Source organism: Micropterus dolomieu, linkage group LG16 (genome assembly GCF_021292245.1).
Source record: "Micropterus dolomieu isolate WLL.071019.BEF.003 ecotype Adirondacks linkage group LG16, ASM2129224v1, whole genome shotgun sequence".
NCBI classification, from domain to species: Eukaryota; Metazoa; Chordata; class Actinopteri; order Centrarchiformes; family Centrarchidae; genus Micropterus; species Micropterus dolomieu.
The window spans coordinates 3,212,118-3,231,826 of NC_060165.1; the positions used below are offsets into that span (position 1 = coordinate 3,212,118).

Genomic DNA, 19,709 nt, shown 5'->3' on the forward strand with positions numbered 1-19,709 from the left:
TGTGTGTGTACGCGCGCGCGGGTGTGCGTGCGCGTGCGGGTAGAGTGACAGGAGACCCGCACATCTCCAATTATGGGCAGGACCCTACTCAGGTTCCGTCTGCCGTCTGATAGCGGCCTCATGACGCGGCCGGACTGACAGAAAATAGCTTTTTCTGTCGAAGCTAACGAAACACAATAAAATGTCACCGTGTGCATCGTAAGTTTATGGTGGAATGTCTAACGCACTAGGCTACTGTGTAAGCCTGCACCAGTCTATGGCCTGCACGCGTTATGTAATAGTGAATCTTGATTTGTCTATTCCATGAGTTTCCCATTGAAAGTATCTCTGTCCTTTGGGAATAAACTGTGTCATCACGGGTATTAAATCCCAGAGGGGTCAGTTTAAATTGAAAAATAATAATATGAATAAATGCTAACAGCATTTATTATAAAACAATAAAATATTAATTAAATACTCATATCATTATATCATTTGTAACTTTTTCGCATTAAAATGTATAATAACAACTTGACCTGTTATATATTTTGCTGAGTTTGGTACTTACATTATCCCAAATGTTTCCAACTATTTTCAAACCCAGAAAAATCTGTAAATGTAATTCCACTTGATCGCCTGTCAATGGCGTCAGATCCCCTTACTACTCGCAGCCTGTGTCTGCCGGAAAAACACAGTATTTTAACGTTCAACTGCTTTATTCGGTGTTCTTCCCGTTTTTATTCATCTGATCCGTTTATTTTAGAGAGGAGGGGACCTCTGCGGATAATTCGGCTCACGATAAAAACCTCCCGAATGTCAGGATCTTAAATCATAAGAGAAAACAAGCTGAGCAAACGTTATCAGCAAGCTCGGCTCGCAGCCCCTTTGGGACGTCCTTTGTACACCGAACAGAGTCGGAATAAACATTTTTTACGCGAAACCGCTTTATACAGGGGTGTCGCTGGTTTTATTCACTTGATCTGTTTGTTTTGAAGTAGATGAGACTTCGGCCAATAATTCGGCCACTGATAAAAACCTGGGTGAAATCTGAAGGAAGGAATCCTGACCAGGAGAAGCTGACGGTGCTGAAGACAACAACTCCCATGATGCCCGCTACTTCACGATTTAATAAGTGGATTGGATTTAACAGTTGAGCGGTTGTCTGTAGATAGATATATTATGCAAGTGGCTGCATGTATGTCACATAATGTAACCAACCTTTGATCACAGCCATAGACTGGATACACAGTTCACAGCAGAGGACAACTTCTGATTATACAGCCTAGATATTTTTTAAAACATTTGATCTTTTATGGAAATAATTACCGAGGCATGGACCTAAAAGTTGGCTATGGCCATGAGTGTATAGTTTCTCTGACTACATTACAAGAGAACAGAGCCATTACACAGTGAGGCTTTAGTGGGGTTAAAAAAGGCAGGGACCTTGACTTTTAAAGAACTTCAACAGCCATAACTTTAAAAACATGAAAAATAAATAATCAATTTCAATTTAAAGACCTCAGAAAGCTGTTTCTAAAATGTTTTGGCAGGTATGTGCAGATGACAGAAAAACAACACACACAATTTAAAAACTCCTAATAAACCTTTAATTTGAGCTGTTTGTACAATTGACAAATTACATTAAAACATCTGTATATTTTTAAATGTCTGTAGTATTGTACACCTCCCTCCCCCCTTCCCTCTGGCTAGCAGGTTAGGGATACTGGTAACTCCAAACATACAACGCAATGGAAATAAAGCTGCATATAATAGTACATACAGTTATATCAATGTACAGTGTTTACATAAAATACACCAGAGGAAAAGAACGCATCCATGAGGACACATTTAAAAGGTAGAGCACAAGCCTGGAGAAGTGCCGTCACATCAAACCAACATTTACATTCAGCCTCATTCCAGTCCGTGTTGGCCGAGAAGCTGCAGGCGCTGGAGACGTACAAAAATAGATTGCAGTGATGCACCATCGAATGGCTTATTTCTGAAAGTGTTCACTTTATTTTTGTTTTACACATCCTGACACTTGTTTGGAAGCGGATGTAAGGCCGATGAAAAATTTTGTTGACACATTATGTAACAGGTCTAGTGACATTAAAATAGTACATCACCATAGCTGATTAACAAAAAAAAATAAATAGAGAGAAGCATTTGGTTTACTATGAAATGAAACTGCTACAAAACACCAAATCAGAAGATGTCAAATTCTACCAAAACTACATCTATGGCAGGCCTTACCCTTTAAACTGTTTCAGCGGCTCTTAAATCCAGGACATTCTCCAGTAATGCAGTGCCAGTCTTAAAAAAAACACATATTTAAGGCACAGTTGGGGTGTCTGCTGCAAACTGTTGCAACAGGTTTTGAACATTTGAAATGTGCATCATTTGTACAATTTCACACTGCAAATACTTACTGAATCCAACTTTCAATTCACTGCATAAAAAAATACATAGCTGTCGGGCAACTCCTGGATTTGTTGCATTTTGTGAAAACACACAACCAACCTGGAATCCCCAAATCCAATAGTCTCCTTACAGTGGTTGGAATATTTGGAATTGAGTATTACAAACCGTCAACTTCCTCACAGTACACCTTATGACAAAAAAAATTAAATAATGAGTGGTCGCATCATTACAAGAGGCTGACATGATCAAAGAGCAGCAGTGACAGAGTCGGGTTCATCATCATCACCGGAAACATCTGGCTCACGAGCACAGATCGTAAACTAGACGTGAAGCACCCTGAAGTCTGTGTGCTCCTCTGGCCTATTGGTCATGTACACACCACTCGTTCGGAACAGGTCTGGAAATACAATTCAATGACGGGGACATGCCAAAGGTGAAAATGACCCGACTTGAAAGAGGTAAATAATAAAAACAATAAGTAATAATAATAATAATAACATGGGAATATATTGGGTTACATCTGGAGAAGAAAGCTTCAGGTGACTGTTAAAAGGTACACTCCCTGATTCTGTTACGTCGTTCAAACGTTAACCGCTGGATACTATAACAAACTCAAGGACAAAGGGAACGGCCACACGTGGAATACATGGAGCAAACAACAAACACAGTAGCTGAGTCAACATCCTCACTGTTGCCCTGTTCTATCGGCTGGGCTGTTCTGTGTATCGCTGCTGCTGCTGCTGCTGCTGCTGCTGCTACTGCTGCCTCTTTGGGAGTGTTACTGGTTACAGATGCGCTTTGCTGTGATAAGTGAGCAGCCAGAAAAATGTGAGCTCATGGTTTGCTTTTAAAACTGAGGATGTAATAAAGCTTGTGGCACCATTCACATGTATTTACAGCACGCCCTCTGCAAGCCGGTTCATGCCTTCCTCACTTGACTAAATAATAATCAGAATAATAAAAATCCCGGAGTAAATCGAACATCTTCAGGAAATTAACATCCACACTGTGGTATTGAAAGCTTACATAGACGCATACTCTGATACATGCAGCCATTTCCATACTGTGCCCGGATGAACTCCACCATGGCATCAGTCAAGACTGTGGAAGAAGGAGGAGGGAGGGTTGGAGTCTCTGCACACATCTTAAATATTCCAGAAGAACTTTGCTTCCTTGTTAAATCCATGACATTTCTAAAACAAAGATTACAGAAAACAAACACTGCACCGCTGAACAGCCTCTCATGTGTTGAAAACAAACAAACAAAGGAAATAAAAGAAAAGAAGAAGCTCTCCTGCAACACAGACTGAAGTCTTCCCCGTTATAAAGCAGTGAAGGAGCAGCAGCAGGCTGGTGCTGTCGTGCTGGGAGGGCACGGAGGAGAATGCTAAATCTAATGCTGACGCTGATCTCACGAGAAGCCTGAACAGTTAGCTGAGCCGCGGTGCTGCAGGCGGGTGTTCATGGTGCTCGTGGTGTTCAGGTGGAGACTGGAGGCCTTCAGGGGTGTGCTGCAGCCGTGGGCCTGTGGGAAGCGCTGGTGGTATCGGTCCAAACGCAGATACTTCACCGTCACCAGCTTACCTGGCAAAGCAAGAGCAGGAGCCTGTCAGTGAGCGGTGCCCTTCAACACATGGAGCCAAGATCACATTAGAGCTTACAGCTTCCTCATAGGGGGGTGGGGGGCAACAGGAACACTCACCCAAGATCCAACATCTCAAACCAGTGAGTCAAAAGCTACAGGCAGGACGCTGAGGTTTGTCACCATACTTCACTTTTGTTTTGGTACAAAATGTCACCTTCTACTGCTGTTTCAACATTTTCTAAATCCTCCCACATACAACTACTGTTATCTGCTCAGTGTTGGAGATGATGGATATGATAAAAATAGCACGATGGGCAGTGTAGGAGTGAGCGTATTGCTAAGTTGAAATACAATCCAGACAGTCCAGTTTGACCTTACGCCAATGGGTCTGAAGACTTTACAGCAAAACATCAGACACCCAAACACTGCTCACTGACCCCCTCCTACCAAAACGTCGAAATAGGGGTTGTGCATCCTTTAACTTTCCAAAACAATCTGAAAATCACAGCTACTTTCCACAGGGACTGGTCAGGTGTGTGGAGGACAGTAAAAACAGGCCCTTCATGCTGCCTTCAGGCCGCTGCGTTGTCCTCACTGAGGCGCTCAGAAGCAGGGATGTGCAGCAGTTTCATCTGGCTCAACTTTTCAACCACACAAGGCGCCATCATCTGCCAACACACAGCACTGGCCTATCACACACATGCAATCGGACCTCTGCATCATGCAATTGTGGAAACCGAGGAGAAAACGGCAAAATCACACTGAGCAGAGCTGGATTTACGGGCCCCAGGGGGACCGCTGTCACTAACACAATGTTAAACTGAGCTGGTCCCCACGTAGCAGCTGTTCCACACAGACATTGTTAACAGGCCGCACAGAGGAGAAAATGAATCAGCTGGCCTGCGAACGACGCTCAGCTTACTAAAAAACAACTCATATTGGGAAGGAGAGGCTGAGAGCGCCTCGCTTCCTCAAGTCAGTACATATGAAGCATGAACTGAGAACCAAGAAAGTATATTTTATCTGGAAAACTAATCAGTCTTGAATTTACATTAATATCAATATTTTTGCACAGAGAGGGCAAGAAGAAAAAAAAAAACTAACACCTGGTTTAGTGTATTCATGTGTGGCAGACCATGTCAAACGCTGACTGATAAATATCAGGTCCTGTTTAACATTACAACAATTTTCAGTGCGGCACTCGGTAGCTGTCAATCATAAGTAGGTATGACACATGATGCAGCAGAGTTCTGGTATTGGATGGAAAATTCAGCGTTTATTTTATTCCTCAGTAAGAGTCACCGTGTTCGTGTTGTTGAGTCTGACCTGGGCGATACACTGACTCATCTGCACTGGTACTTTTGAGTGAAACCTACTGTACACTGCAGTCAAACACTTGCAAGTGTATTTTGCTGCAAAATGGCTGGAATTTCATGCAGCGGTGGTTATTGAGGGTCTGGGATTTGTTGGCTTGTTTTTTAATGCAGTGTGCTTTTTTGCTTAAGAGGTATGAAAGGTTATCACTATAGTCATATCAGTGATGGTTGTATTTGAATATGGACAGTAGAAAATGGTTTAGCAAGAAAATTGCTACAAATACATTTAGGCTACGTTCAGACTGCAGGCTGAAGTGACCCAAATCCGATTATTTTGCTCATATGTGACTCCGATCTGATCTTTTTATAACAGTGTTTTATAACAGGCCAAGTCACATGGAATCTGATCTTTTCCAGTTCTGATTTGGGCCACTTTCATATGTGGTCCACATCCAATAGAGATCGGATCTTTTTAAATGCAACTCAGTCTGGACACTCAGGTCGGCATTCGTGCCACTTTGACGTCACTGTAGAGCAGCTGTTGTCACAATTCTAATTTAGACAAAGCCGCGGTGAACGAAAAAGGCTCCTCAAAAGCCAGTATTAAACATGTGGCTCTCCTTGTCTACCGTGCTATCATCTGCCCACAAATTACCTTTCTTCCACCGGACCTTCTGAGTTACGTGCAGGCTTTTTGTCCCAGCGGACATAGTGGAAAGAGAGAGAGAGAGAGAGAGTTTTGGGGCAGATGCATTGTACAGCGCCAGAAACCGTAATGAAAAGAACAGAAAGGTGTGAACATTTGTCATAATTCGTGAGAAATGTGACCCGTGAGAGGACAATGAAATACAGGAGTCCCCCGTGAAAATGGGGATGGTTAGCAAGTAGGAGCTAACCAGAGCTAACCTCTGTGGCTCCTTGTTTACCTCTGGACAACAGCGAGGAGCTTGTGTTATTCTTCTGCGCATGCGGGTCACTTTCAGGCCGCGGACAGTTCACACTGGAGTCTGATATGGACCACATTTAAACTATAATGTGAACTGTCAAACAAAAAAAAACGGATCTGGGAAAAATCGGAATTGGGCATTAAGGCCTGCACATTAACGTAGCCTTAGTGAATCTTGAATAAGGGTCGTGATGTAACTAATTCATCAATGTAAGTCTAAATTCTGCAGTACAATGTCACAATTAGCATTTTTAAATCGTCAATAGCATTTTAACTGTCACTCAGTGTGATCTGCCATCACTAGTTGAGGATTATTCCAACTGTACGTGTGCCTGTACCAACACACCGGCATAAACAGTCCCTTGTTTTTTTCTTTTCTTAACTTCTGCTGATGCTAAATGTCATGTGTAATCAAGTCTGTAATTTACCATCAAACCAGGAGCCATGAAGTGCCTTGAAGGCTTTCCCTGAGTGCTCTGCAGACAGACACTTCACGTAGACACAGCCCTGTGGAGAGAACAGGAAGTGTGGTGAGACATCACTGCAGCCAACAGCATGGAGTGCGCTCATCACTCACAGGACGGCGTATACCTCTCGTGAGTTCTTGTCGACGGCGATGTGGACGATGCCGTCGTTGTCGCTGCACTTCTCTAGGATGGCCTCGTGGATGGCTAGATCCCAGTTCTCCCCCACCTCCCTGAAAAACAGAGAGTAGTGAGCAGATAGTCAAACCGGGGGCGGGGGGGGACAGAATGAGTTTGGTGCAGCAAACAAGCAGCAGGTACTCACATGACTGGGTCAAACATGTTTCTGATCTTCAGGCATGGAGTCAGGCTGTTGGGAGGTGAATTCCTCCGGTCCAGAGGGAAAGCTGAAGAGGAGAGGAAATCTCAATGAACTGACAATTATGTCACGTAGCTGCTTCAATACTGTCCAGTGAACGTGTGTTAACTGGCAGGTAAGGTGGAATCACAGGCAGAGTATGTTTTCTTTGTTCACTTTGTTTTGGTTCACACTGCAAGATGACATGATCACCAGGGCCTGTCAACTACAAGCTACTGTGGAAACTGGCTGCATGCTTCTTGTGACTGGGCCACGCAAACACAGGCGCCCACAAACCTCCGCTAAACTCCACAATTGTATCCAGCCAATGTGTGGAGGCCACTCCTTAATGAGGACTGGCTCTTTGGTCTGTGGGAAACCAGGCACAATCACTTCCTCCGCCTGCTTCCAAAACATCAGATAACGATGATGGATTAATAAAAGCTGTACAGCAGCGACATACAGCCACATTAAAAGTCTGAACTCAGAACTAGGGTTGGGCTGATAAAACGATGCCATCGTCCATCTGACAGACATCACGACATTGAGCCGGAATGGTGATTGTAAACTACTATGCATGGAGGTAACTGTTTTTGGAGCCAAGGTGACTTGAACAATCAAGTCAGCTTCAAAATGCAATGTTAAAACCCACAGAACAAGCCAGAAATCTTGGTGTAGTCCTGAACTCTGACCTGAATTTCAACAGCCACAATAAGACGATTACAAAGTGAGCTTACGCTCACCTGAAGAATATATCAAAGCTTAAAGGACTTATGTCTCAGCAGGATTGGAAAAACAAATATCCAAAACTTTTCACCCATTTATCTTCAGTCGACACAACTATTGTAACTGTCCTGCAGCTGATGCTCGGGTACCTCACTAAGACCAAGAAAGTGGATCACATCAGTCCAGTTCTGAGGTCTTTACACTGACTTCCTGTGTGTTGAAGAACTGACTTCAAAGTACTGCTGTTCTGAATGGTTTAGGGCCAAAATACATTTCTGACCTTCTGCTACGTTACAAACCATCCGGACCTCTCAGGTGGTCTGGGACAGGTCTGGCTTGTGTCCCCGGAGTCAAAACTAAACCTGGAAAAGCAGCGTTCAGTTTGGACCAGCGTTGCTTTCATCAGGTGTTTCTGCCTCTGGAGTTGTAGAGTCTGGATCTACGATTGCAAGCCATCCAAATGCTTGCTTGTGGTGGGAATTGTTGGGTAAATAAAACTACAAAGAGTACCGTGTAGTACAGTCTGAAAAGTGCAGTGAGATAGCTTCTGTTTTGAATTGGCGCTACATAAATAAACTGAATACAATAGAATATCTTAAACTCCCAGAAAATTGCAGGTCCGCTGCAACTCCCAGTTCTTTTTTCTTTCCCATTTGCCGCTGCCTTATATTAAATAATTATTCAGTTCTTAACTTTATTATACCAATATTTCTTTCTTTTGTGATGTTTCTTTTGAACAGCCTTAATGCTGAAATATGCTACACAAACAAAATCCTTACTGTGCAAGAAATCAATGGTAACTCCTGCACAGACGAGAGCTCGGCTTGAACAGATATGTCCACAGAAATTCTTGCAGACAGTATGCAGACCCCTACAGATTGGGTCGCTGCATGGAGCATGCTGGGGCCCTTAGGAGTAGCTTGTTTACTAAACATTGCTGCTGCTTGGAAAAATGGGAGGGCGGTGATGGTATGCTGTTGCCTATCAGTTGTGAAGTCACTGCTACAGTTTGAGTGAAATGCTGTGCAATGCAGTGTGTTTTACCTTTTCCCTGCCAAACTTTGGAGGGCATCAAGGAGGTCTTGTCACAACTGAGAGACGGCTGGATCCACCTCCAGACCAGGAAGTCCGCCCCACCAATCCTCTGAGTCTCTGTTCGAATCCTGGACTCGTTGGCTGAGAGGAAGCTCTCAGCCCGCTCCCAGATCTTCTTCATTTTCTTCCTGTAAAATATCGTGTTTGAAAACGCTGCTAAATCACATCTCCATGGGAGTGGAGAAGGAGAGCAGTGCTACTACTACTGAAGAAGGAAACAGATGTTTGCGCTATCCTTTTGTGTACCAGGTACCAAATATGACCTAAGCATAACAGGACATTCTCCAGCAGTCCACTTATTTTTGAATGGAGCCATTGTGCAAAGTTTCCATTATGACATGCATGGTTTTATTTTGTTTAGTTAGATCAACAGTGAGGAAAATTCATCAGCCGTCAGCGGTGTAGATGATGTTAAATAGATTTTCTTGCATTTGCTGAGACGTGTTAACCGAATATTCTGACTGAATTTTCAGGCCGTCCCTGAGATAATTTTCTGAATCCTACTTTTCTATCTAGATTCAGATACTAAAGATCAAGCTGTGGCAGTGTTGGTACTGACCGGTCCTGAGGCTGAACAAGGGAGTCTCTGACGTGGGGGATGGGCAAGTAGGGCTGCAGGTCCTGGTTCTCTTGGCAGGCCTCACTGTGGCTCCTCAACACATCTGATCATCAACACAGGATTCAAACATGAGGCTAAAATACAGCACTCAAGAGAAAAACCAAGCAAGGCTGTGACACAAATCACTGTGACATCATGTGCATGATTAACACACACATTCAGAACAGGATTTACATACACATAACTGTATACTTTTTCTATGTATTAGTACTTCATGTTGTTCATTTATCATGAGTAGTTTTTGTTCTCTCACTTCTGACAGCAGTTTCCTAAACCACTGCTTTGTGAGAAAACATGTTGGGGACCATCGCGGTAAGGGACACACATGAATACTACAGTCGTACAGATGACTCATGTCTGCGTAAGACAGCAAATAACATTTCCTCAAGACGTCAGACTGTTTCTGTAAGCAAACACATTCACTTGCTTGACATTCGGGGGCATGTGTGACGTTTCTTACCGATGATCCTTTCCACCATATCGTACATCTGCCTGGTCTCCTCCTCCTCTCTCCTCCAGCGATACTTCATGTAGCAGACCACACTCCACACACAGCCTACCACTGCACAGAGACACACACACACAGGTTCAAACACACACACTACTGAAAAACTGCTTCCACTGCTGCTTCTCCTGTTACTGCTGTGAACTCTGATAAAACATGGCTATAGATGTCCCTTAATCAACACCTGTGTTAATAATGAAGGATTTATCTATATGCAGCAAACTAACCAATTAATGTAATGTTTTTCCTTCCTTAACGCCCTATGTGTAGGATTGTGTGACAGTCATCCATAGCTTTCTGAAGAGCAATTGTGAAGCTCAGTGTGGTGGTGTCTGGCCTCTCGCTAATCCAAAAATGAGCAAATAGGTGGAGCGTGGGTGAAGCTAGCTGACAGCTAGGGAAAGTAGCAACCAAACCACACATTAAACATGTTATTTCTGCTGTAATGGTGGGCATTCTAACATGGGGGGCTATGGGAATCGACTCAGCTTTGGAGCCAGTCTCAAGTTGAGATCCGAGGAACTGCAGTTTTTTGGCACTTCCACGTTGGCTTTACTTTTTAGCCCCGGCAGTTGCCGCTTGGTGTTGACACAAAATGTGTTCAGGCACATTATTGAATTTAGGTCACCCACTATTTTGCAACTCTCACAGCCCAAATACACAATCACTATAGTTATGCGCATAAAACAGAAGAAAATAGACTTGAACTTTGTAAAAATTCACTTCAGGTCCCAGCTACACTCTTAAAGTACAAGTTAATCACGAGCTATTGCGCGGCCTGGGTAGACAGCTGGACTGTTTCAAATAGAAGAATATGTGTTCCATCAGACGCGTTCAGAAATGGACTGAAAAACGCAGCTGAAACGCCGTCAGCCCTGTAGCAGCGGGCAGTGGGTCGGTCCACACCTTTGATTCCTACTAAAATATCCTGACAAACACCGGTATTCAAGGTCCATAGAGCATGAATCCTCATGACTTAACTGAGTCCCTGACTTTTCATCTAGTTCCCCCAGCAGCAGTTTTCACTTATCCCATTCCACTGTGTAATGTACAGCACAAGAGTTCACATCTGTTTTTAGGATCAGCAATTCTTTATCATATTTTCTCATTTCATCCTTTGACGTTATTTTCTCCTTATGTACAAAAAGAAAATATTGTTTTAAGTATTTACAAAGGAAAACATGCCATATATATCGGTTAACACCTACTGTAACAGCTGTAGGTGCACTAATCAATCACACTAATTAGCAGTGATTTACACTGCTCGTTTCATGGTGTGACCTATCTCACCAACTGCGATGAGAAAGACTCTGCTGATGACGGTGAGGAAGGCTCGGCGGAAGCGGCACGTGAAGGGCATCTTGGGATGAGTGGACTCCAGCCGAGAGATCTCAGACACATCAGTCACTGGATCCTCTGCTACCTGGCCAATCAACCTGAGCACACGCACACACACACACACACACACACACACAGTGAGTATAGACAGTAGTTACATGGGAGGCGTGTGATCTGCATGAGTAAGTATAGTATATAGTGCATTACCTTATCCCAACATCCTGGCTTGTCCGGATGATCCACTCCAGAGAAGTATGAGTGAAGTTACCAAACTCCTCATTCTGAGCCTGAACAAAAGACAAATGGAACTGATTCAGCATCAGTCTCAGATCCTGCGTTCAGACTGGACTAAGAACAACTAAACCAAAGCAAACACGTTGGAAAGTACACTCTAATGTATTCTTCCAAAGTCCCCTTTCGCAAAATGTTGCGACTTTGCTCAATAAAAAGACAAAGGGGGGCGCAGTTAGCTCACTTGGTAGAGCACGCGCACCGTGTACAAGGCTGACTCCTTACTGCAGCGGCCCACAGCCCTTTACTGTGTGTCATCCCCTATCTATCCCTCCCACTTATGAACATACCAGTAAATACGCAGATGCCTCGTCCATGGACAGACTCCTGTTTGGATGCTGCTGGTCTCCACAGTCATGCTGGCCTGCAATCACAATATCACACCCCATTACTGACTGCCTGTATCATCCCAATGTGTCTTCACATCCTGTTGATCCACTGATGAGTGCTCGTGTTTACAAAGAGACTGGACAGTATGACCTGAAGTTTATATTAGAGGACAGTTTAAACATTTTTTTATTACAACATTAAAAGCTGCTTTTACCAGCTCTGTCTGACTGATGACCTCTTTGACAATCTATTACCTTTCCTCAAGCCATGTGTACAGTACAATTGTGTGCATTTGTAAGAGCAAATGCTTAAGTCACCGTCATGTTTTTCTAAAGAACTAGAAGAAAACAGTTAATAGCTACCAGCGATGTGGGCCAGGTGATCATGTAGATTAAGCAGCAGGTTTAGGATCACGTCCTTCACCTCCTTTTCCTGCAGACAGTGAAAACACTTAGTGGACACAGTCTACCAACAGAACTGCATTTATTTATTAGTTTATATGTACATTTTCATTTATCTTCAAATGTATGTATGTAGACCTTTCTGCTGGCACTATGACAGTTAATAAAGTCCAAACTGAAAACCTGAAAGGACACAAAATATTACACTCTAGTAGGGATGTCCGGATCATGTTTTTTGGTCTTGACATTTAACATTGGGTATCTGCTGATACTGAATCCGACCCTACTACTTATTGCTAAATCTGACACACGTTGTTTTTAACAAGCTACTTCATCCACATACTGAAGGTCTTGGTTCAAATGTATTAAGTTAATAATGGACTGAATGAAAGTTAAACTGGGAGATTAGGACTCCTGAAATTAATGTGACGTGACCAGCTGTTGGCTTTGATTGAACCACAGCAACACTCGTCTGCTAGCGGTTCTACAGCGGTGTTAAGAGTGGAGAACACGGCTGCAGAAAGCATTTTAACAGACAAAAGACAAGTTTATGGCCTGGTGTCAAGTTACTCATGAAATTAACATTCACTGGTGACAGCTGGTATGATCAGCCGCCCGGCGATGTTATTTTAACTGGAGAAGGCAACAGCCAGTGCCGGCTAAAAAGTGAGAAGCTGCAAACTGAATGTTTTCTACGCTGCTCTTTGCTAATGATCATTAGCATCCGCGCCTAGCAAATCCATGCCGAACTCACTGTCTGAACCCAGAGTCACTACTTTTCACATCTGCACACTAATTTAGACTGGAGCACACAGCGGCATGCTGCACTGTAGAGGCCAGCAGTGGTATAGAAATGCAGCGCTGCAGGGCTTGCATGCTGATGTGGACAAAACACAGTAGTTAATAGTCAAGACAGGGTCGGATTTTTATCTGCCCTTTTTATTAGCTAATCCAGACCCATTAAACTACGCCTGGATCAGCTCCAGACATCTCTACAGTCTAGACTCAAAGATTTAATGAATGTGAATATGAATTTAGAACCTAATGTGTGTTATTGATAGTATTCGCTGTCACTTTAGGTAAAGTGTTTTCACAGGCCAGGTCTTCATGCTACCCTTAATGTATAGTGTTGTACAAACACCTCCCAGCAAAATAATTGCTACTCTCTGGTTTTAAATGCAATGTCAGTCACAACAAACATCAGAAGTGTAGCACTGCCTTTGGGATAGTTCACCTTAGCATTGCCAGGAAAGAAAGTTCACTTCATTATCATAGCAGCACTTCAGCGGTGTTCACTGCTGACATCCATTATACTTCCAGTTTAAGTGTACACTTTGCACTTGCTGTACACAGAATTTAAAAAGAGGGGGTCAGAGTAAAATGTCTACTTACATAAGAAGTGTCAAACTCACTGCCAAAAGGATGGCTCTTAACTGCAACAAAGGAGAAAGAGATAGGGTCAAGAGACAGAAACAGCTTGCCCACTGAAACCCCACTGTAAACCTCAGACACCACATTTGTAAAGGCCCACGCTGGATTAGCTTCAGGAGAAATCTGGTCTTTTCTAATAAGATGCCATGTTTAGAGACTGTGGAATGTGAGTGTAGTTCAGATCAGACATCACTTAACATGCGTGAGTCAGCGTCTGTACATGAAACTCAACCAGGCACCTGGAACACTGCCAACTTTAACTGTTGACACTATGACTCCATCTTACATAATCCATAGTAATGTTTGAGGTTGTAGATTGAGGTGTTTTGAATATTCTTGCACTCCCATATTTACATGAGGTGGACAAAAGACTTGAAACACCTTTGGTACTAAATAATTTACAGTGAAAACAGTTGTAATTTGTATTGATGCTGTTAGCGCCACAATAAAAATTTACCTCCACTGTACTGTGTGGTGGTACAAGTCTCAAATTCAAATAAAACCCAAAACAAATTACACACAATACTGGACACCACTCAACATAAGGAGGAAAATCTGTCTTCTTGTGATTTGAGCGAAACAAAGAAGAGCAGAATCGGTTATATTATAGGTTTCTCCAATGTGAATATATTTCATTTGGCACATCATTATGTCATCAGGTTTTAGGGAATTTCGAATGATCATCAATCAACACTTAAGTTGTTATATTCTCAAACCTCAGCTCTTGGTTTTCAGATCAGAAATCGGAGTTTATTTTCACAATAGAACAATTTCAGGTGGCAACGTGATCGCATGATTCTCAAATACATTGAAACTATTTCCCCAAGGATTCATCGATTAAAAGGTACTCTGTTGAGGGTTTTCCTGTAAAAGAAACACCCTTTTGTGTTTACATTCGGTGCTCCTCGCCCAAACCCACCGTGTGTTTCCATGAGCTTTAACAAACATGATGAACACATTCCCTTCCAGTTGAACACACGTTTGAAAAAAGCCAGTTTTAAACCGGCATTGTTTACATCCACGATTTTATTTTTCATTTGTCTTGTCAATATTAGGTCACACTGTCGGTAATCTTCAGAGCAAAGTCTGATGAAGTCTGCAGAAAGCGCGTTCAAGAATTTTTGAGTACTTGATGAATTGTGGATTTGGGATGCCAGGGCATTCACAGACTTCCTGGGAGGCCACCCTTTAAGTCTGCAAGTGCAGGAAGGTCTGGACAGTTATAATTATTCATGCATGAAGGAGGACATGTGAAAGATTGGGCCAGCAATGAGCAACTACCTGGAGACTGCTGAAAAGTAATTAGCTTTATCACAAACACATCAGAAACAACACCATCTAGAGTGTGTTTGGGGCCAGGACTGGGCCAACATCAGTGCCAGCAATGCTTAGAGGGGAATTAGGGTTATGTCCCTGTCTGAGGGCTATCTGACTCTGGCAATTACAAAACAAACCCAGTGATTGTACTACTTGCAGGAGATTTAAAACAGGACTGTGCACACTGATCTGTGCTCCGTGTTTGCATTTGCAGACTAAATAGTGTCACTGGTTATGAGACGTGACGCCATGGGAGTCAGGTTAAGTCAGGTGTGTAGATCCTACTTTGTTCAGTCTGTCCCTACTACATATTTTAGAAGTTAGCACTAGCTAACCAGCTGATGTCTTGTGCCACAAGACTGCAGTAGCTCAGAAGGGGACTTGGCTTGGGAACCAGAGGGTGGCCAGTTCGAGTCCAGCCCAAACCAGTCATACAGAGTGTGGACGTAACCGGCGAGATACATTAATGCAAGTGCACAGGTCCTGTTTGTGCATGTGTGTGTATTTTGGACCTGTGGGTGTATATTATAAAAAAATGTATTTCCTCTTTGCGGTGTTAATAAAGTATGTCTTCTTCAAAGATCAGAAGCAGTGGGCGCAGACAGATCCTGTCTGTGCTGAAAATGACACAATGGAAGTGCAGTACAGTGCAGGAGGGAAAACGCTGTGAATCTCCACAAATTTATCCAAAAATCAAATAGAGGCAACAATGTTTGTTTTGTTTTTACCATAATAGTGTGTTTAAAGGCTCTGTGTAAATAAATCACTTCACTCTGACAATCAGTGTCAAACAGTGGCTGTACAGGGGATGCCACATTTGCCAGATGGGGATGCATTTCTACTAAACACTAAATTGCAAATGGACATATTTGACACTGTCTGGGGATAAACAATTGAAAAGCTTTCATAGCACATCTTGACAGATACTTACTGACTCCATCCACCTCAGAGGATCCAGAGCCCCTCATCCTGAGGTACATGAGGCCCAGCAGCAAAAAAAAGAGGCAGGCTGCAGTGAGCAGGAACATGGACAGGTAGTGAGCGCTGAAGCTGCCGGAGGAGGCCACCTCTTCCCGTTTGAACTGCTGGAGCAGCTCATCCTCCGGGACAGACAGCTTCTGCTTCAGCACCGCCTGGCTGTACGGGTTGCTGGCAGCGACGTGGTTGGAGTGGTTGCCCCTGTAGGTCTGGGACAGGCTGCTGTAGTTGGAGAAGCGCGGTCTCAATCCGATGCTGAATCGACTAGTGTTGTTGCTTCTGGAGGCTCCGTGGTCGCCGTCGACGTGGTTGTTTTCGCCGGCCTCTGCTCCGTGGTTCTCGCCGAGGGACACGTAGATGGACTTCCTGGCAAAGTTGTGGCTCCGCAAGCCTCCCGATGAGTCCGGTTCCCTTCTCTTCACCTCGTCTCTCTCCCGCTCCTCCCTCCGGCTCCCCACCATGTTTAGACTCTCAGGCGTGTTAATCTCTCTTGCTACCCCTCCAGTCTGAGACCCTCGGCCGACTCCGTGGGAAGGGAACGCCGCTTTCGGGAGGCTCCGTCTAGGCTCCAACCTATCCCGCTGTCTGTCTGCGGCATCAAGGCCCCCAACCTCCTCCTCGTCTGAGTCTGAGTAATCCCCGGCTAGCTTGCTAGTGTTCACGTGAAGCGCCCCACAGCCATTTAAAGAGCGAGAGTTCTTCTCCGTCTCCCCCTCACAATCGTCCTCGTCCCCCGATTCGTCGTAATCCCTCCCTTCCGCCTCGGGGCTGGATCTGGCACGAACTCCCCAGCCCAGCGAGACACTTCTCTGTCCGTCCGGACCCGGGGAAGAATTGTTGCTATTTAGCGTACTCGTAGCGCCATACTGACTCTTGTTAGCAACACTCGGTGTGGTAACGGGCCTTATCTTAGGTTGTTGTTGAAACCCGGGGCTTCGGACGACCCTGCCGCTGTGGTTGAGGCCCTTTCTTTTAAATGGAGTTTCAGCGTCAGACTCGTCGGAGCTGAAGCCGAGGACGGAGGACTTCCGGCCCGGTCTCCTGCTAGAGCTCAGGTGCGTGACGTCATGGCTGGCTGGCCTGGATCCCGCCGTGTTGCCGCCGCCAGTGTTGCTACTGATGGCCCCGCTGCTACGGGTTTTAACCGGCCTGGAGCCCCGCTGCTGTTGCTCTTCCCGAAGCTTTTTCAATTTCTTCAAATATACCGGGCGAGTGTTTTCGGTTACCGGCCCTGGAGTGAAACCAAAGCGCTTTAATTCGGAGAAAAGCTCCTCATCCGTTAACTGCGTTGACGCCATCTTGGACAGAACTCTCGGAGAAGGTTGTGTAACGGATATGACGTAGGGGTGAAGTGGCAGTAGATCAGCTGGGCTGCGTTCAAAATCAACACCAAGCTGTTTATAAATAAGAATGTTCAAATTCGTAGTTATGATCTTTCTAAAACATTTCATATTACATATACAGAATATTAAAAAAATCTGAATTGACCTTATTTGTAAAATTTAATAAATATTAAACCCCATAAATGTACTAAGAAAGATGGCTTCAGTACTATAATAGAAGGAAAATTACTATACTTAGGAAGTTTTTTGGAAAACAAATATTTTAAATAAATTAATAAAAAATCATGGCCATACAAATGTGTTTTTCAGACAGTATTATTCAAGATATTAAATTCAGACCCAAAAACACAAGATCATGCATAGTGTCTACAGCTGGTTTTTCCAGTGCTCAAATTTCTCCACATGCCGAAGCAGTGTGAATGGGGGTTCCATTTAGGCTTGATTGCTTATTCTAGGTGTTCAGATTCAGTGAACAATTTAAATATAAACAATACAATATAAACAAATTGTATTAAATAAACTGTAATGGGCGCAATTTCCTATTTTCTGAGTCCTACAAATAAATATACTGGAAACAAAGTTTTGGAAATTTCACAAGTTGAATTTGACTAATGAAAAATAAAATGAGAGGTATTCCGACCAAAAACAAATAGATTAAGAATGATGGTTGGAAGTAAAATATTTCAGGACTAAACTCAATGGTAGTGGCAGAAGTAGTCTCACAAGTATGTATTCATTTGCTTATAAGAATAACACCTTTATGGTCATCAGTTGCTTCCATACTACAAACATGAGTGTGTGTGTGTGTGTGTGTGCGTGTGGTGTGCTTGCGTGTATGACTCAGTGTATGATAAGGGTAGGGGGGTTATGGGAGTTGAGGAGTCTGACAGGGGGAAGAAGCTTTGGAACCTGGCGGTCCTGGCCTGTATGCTGTATTATCTCTTGCTGGAGAGCAGAAGGGCAAAGAGTCTATGGTGGGGATGGGTGGGGTCTGTTACCATGTTGGTGGCCCCAGACAAGCAGTGTTTGTGTGATATATCCTGAATTGATGGGAGTAAAGTCCCAGTGGTCTTTCCAGATGCCCTTACCACTCTCAAGTACTAGCGGGCTGAGGCACTGCAGTCTCGGTACCAGGTAGTTATGCAGCATGTCAGTACACTCTCTACAGTGCTCCTAGATTGTATTGAAAGTTGAAGTGCAGTCTATGAACAGCATTTTCACATGGCTGTTCTTTCCCTCTAAATGTTTCAGGCTAGGGTGGAGTGCAGAGGATATGATGTCTTCATATGGAGGTGTTTGGGCAGTATGCCAACTGCAATGGGTCAAGTGTGGAGGGAGTCCTGTACCAGTCTCTGACAGCACTTCATCACAATAAAAAGTGCAATGGGGCTATAGTTGTCAAGATTTTTTTGTCACTGGTATGATGGTGGCAGTCTTGAGGCATGATGGGACAACAGCCTGGCTCACTGAAGTGTTAAAAATTTCTGTGAGGTCATGTGCCAGATGGGCAGCACATTCTCTGAGCATGCGGCCTGGTATATTGTCAGGATCTGCAGACTTTTTCAGGTCCTTCGGACATCAGCTGGGTCAAGATTGGGTACCTGGTCATCATGATGACTTTCCTCACAGGTGTTTTTACCATGAGGACGCTTTGCTGCCGTGTTGCGCACACCTCAGTGGTCAGCCAGGGTTTCTGGTTTCTTGGTGACACAGACATCGCCTATGCACACACTTATGTTTCCAGACATATACGCTACATACTCCCCCACATTGATAAGTCTGTAATGTATAAGTAAGAACCTGTCTAATAGGTTTGGACATCAGAATCAGAAGGAGCTTTATTGCCAAGTACTGTTTTACACATACGAGGAATTTGCTTTGGTGTTAAGGTGCCACACGCAGACAGACATACAGCTGACATAAATAGATGTAGAAATATATAAATATGGAATAAACAATGCAAGTTATATAAGAATATTAAAAAGAATAGAAAAAAATATACAACTATTTGTAGAGAAAGAACAACGTTGCAGATATTTACATGTGCATTATTATGGGTTTGTGTTGTGCACACGTGTTGCAACGAAATCTATAAATTCACAATAAAAAAATATACAAACAATTAACAACAAATATGTGCAATGTGCCAGGTTCGTGCATGATATGAAATGAAATAGTATTTACATGTGCAGAGACAATTGTATTATTTGAAAGGGGGGAATGTCAGTGGGGAACCCGGGCCTTGTTAATGAGGCTAGCTGCAGAC

At 43.6% G+C, this 19,709-nt stretch overlaps 1 protein-coding gene across 2 annotated transcripts; it reads right to left on the bottom strand.

Moving 5' to 3' along the window:
• Positions 1-1,563: 1,563 nt before the first annotated feature.
• On the bottom strand, positions 1,564-17,439 carry lemd3 (LEM domain containing 3). 2 transcript variants are annotated; one of them, XM_046072139.1, is made up of 13 exons: positions 16,054-17,438; positions 13,767-13,807; positions 12,336-12,405; positions 11,934-12,007; positions 11,560-11,639; positions 11,305-11,450; positions 9,970-10,071; positions 9,450-9,552; positions 8,840-9,018; positions 7,037-7,118; positions 6,839-6,944; positions 6,676-6,754; positions 1,564-3,984 (listed from the first exon to the last, which is right to left on the bottom strand). In XM_046072139.1, exons 1-13 carry the CDS (start codon positions 17,396-17,398, stop codon positions 3,812-3,814), a joined length of 2,580 nt encoding a protein of 859 aa, XP_045928095.1. In that variant the 5' UTR covers positions 17,399-17,438; the 3' UTR covers positions 1,564-3,811. The 2 variants fall into 2 exon arrangements, with proteins under 2 accessions (XP_045928095.1, XP_045928096.1); XM_046072140.1 differs by lacking the exon at positions 1,564-3,984 and adding an exon at positions 4,004-4,653 and having other exon boundaries at positions 16,054-17,439.
• Positions 17,440-19,709: the final 2,270 nt, after the last annotated feature.

What these genes read in the sequence shown, in the direction of transcription:
- lemd3 (XM_046072139.1), bottom strand. Translation starts at nt 17,398, where the DNA reads ATGGCGTCAACGCAGTTAACGGATGAGGAGCTTTTCTCCGAATTAAAG. An exon ending in AGCCAGGATGTTGGGATAAG is followed by an intron (nt 11,451 to 11,559) that starts GTAATGCACTAT and finishes GCGTGTGCTCAG; the next exon opens with GTTGATTGGCCAGGTAGCAG. An exon ending in CTTGTTCAGCCTCAGGACCG is followed by an intron (nt 9,019 to 9,449) that starts GTCAGTACCAAC and finishes GATATTTTACAG; the next exon opens with GAAGAAAATGAAGAAGATCT.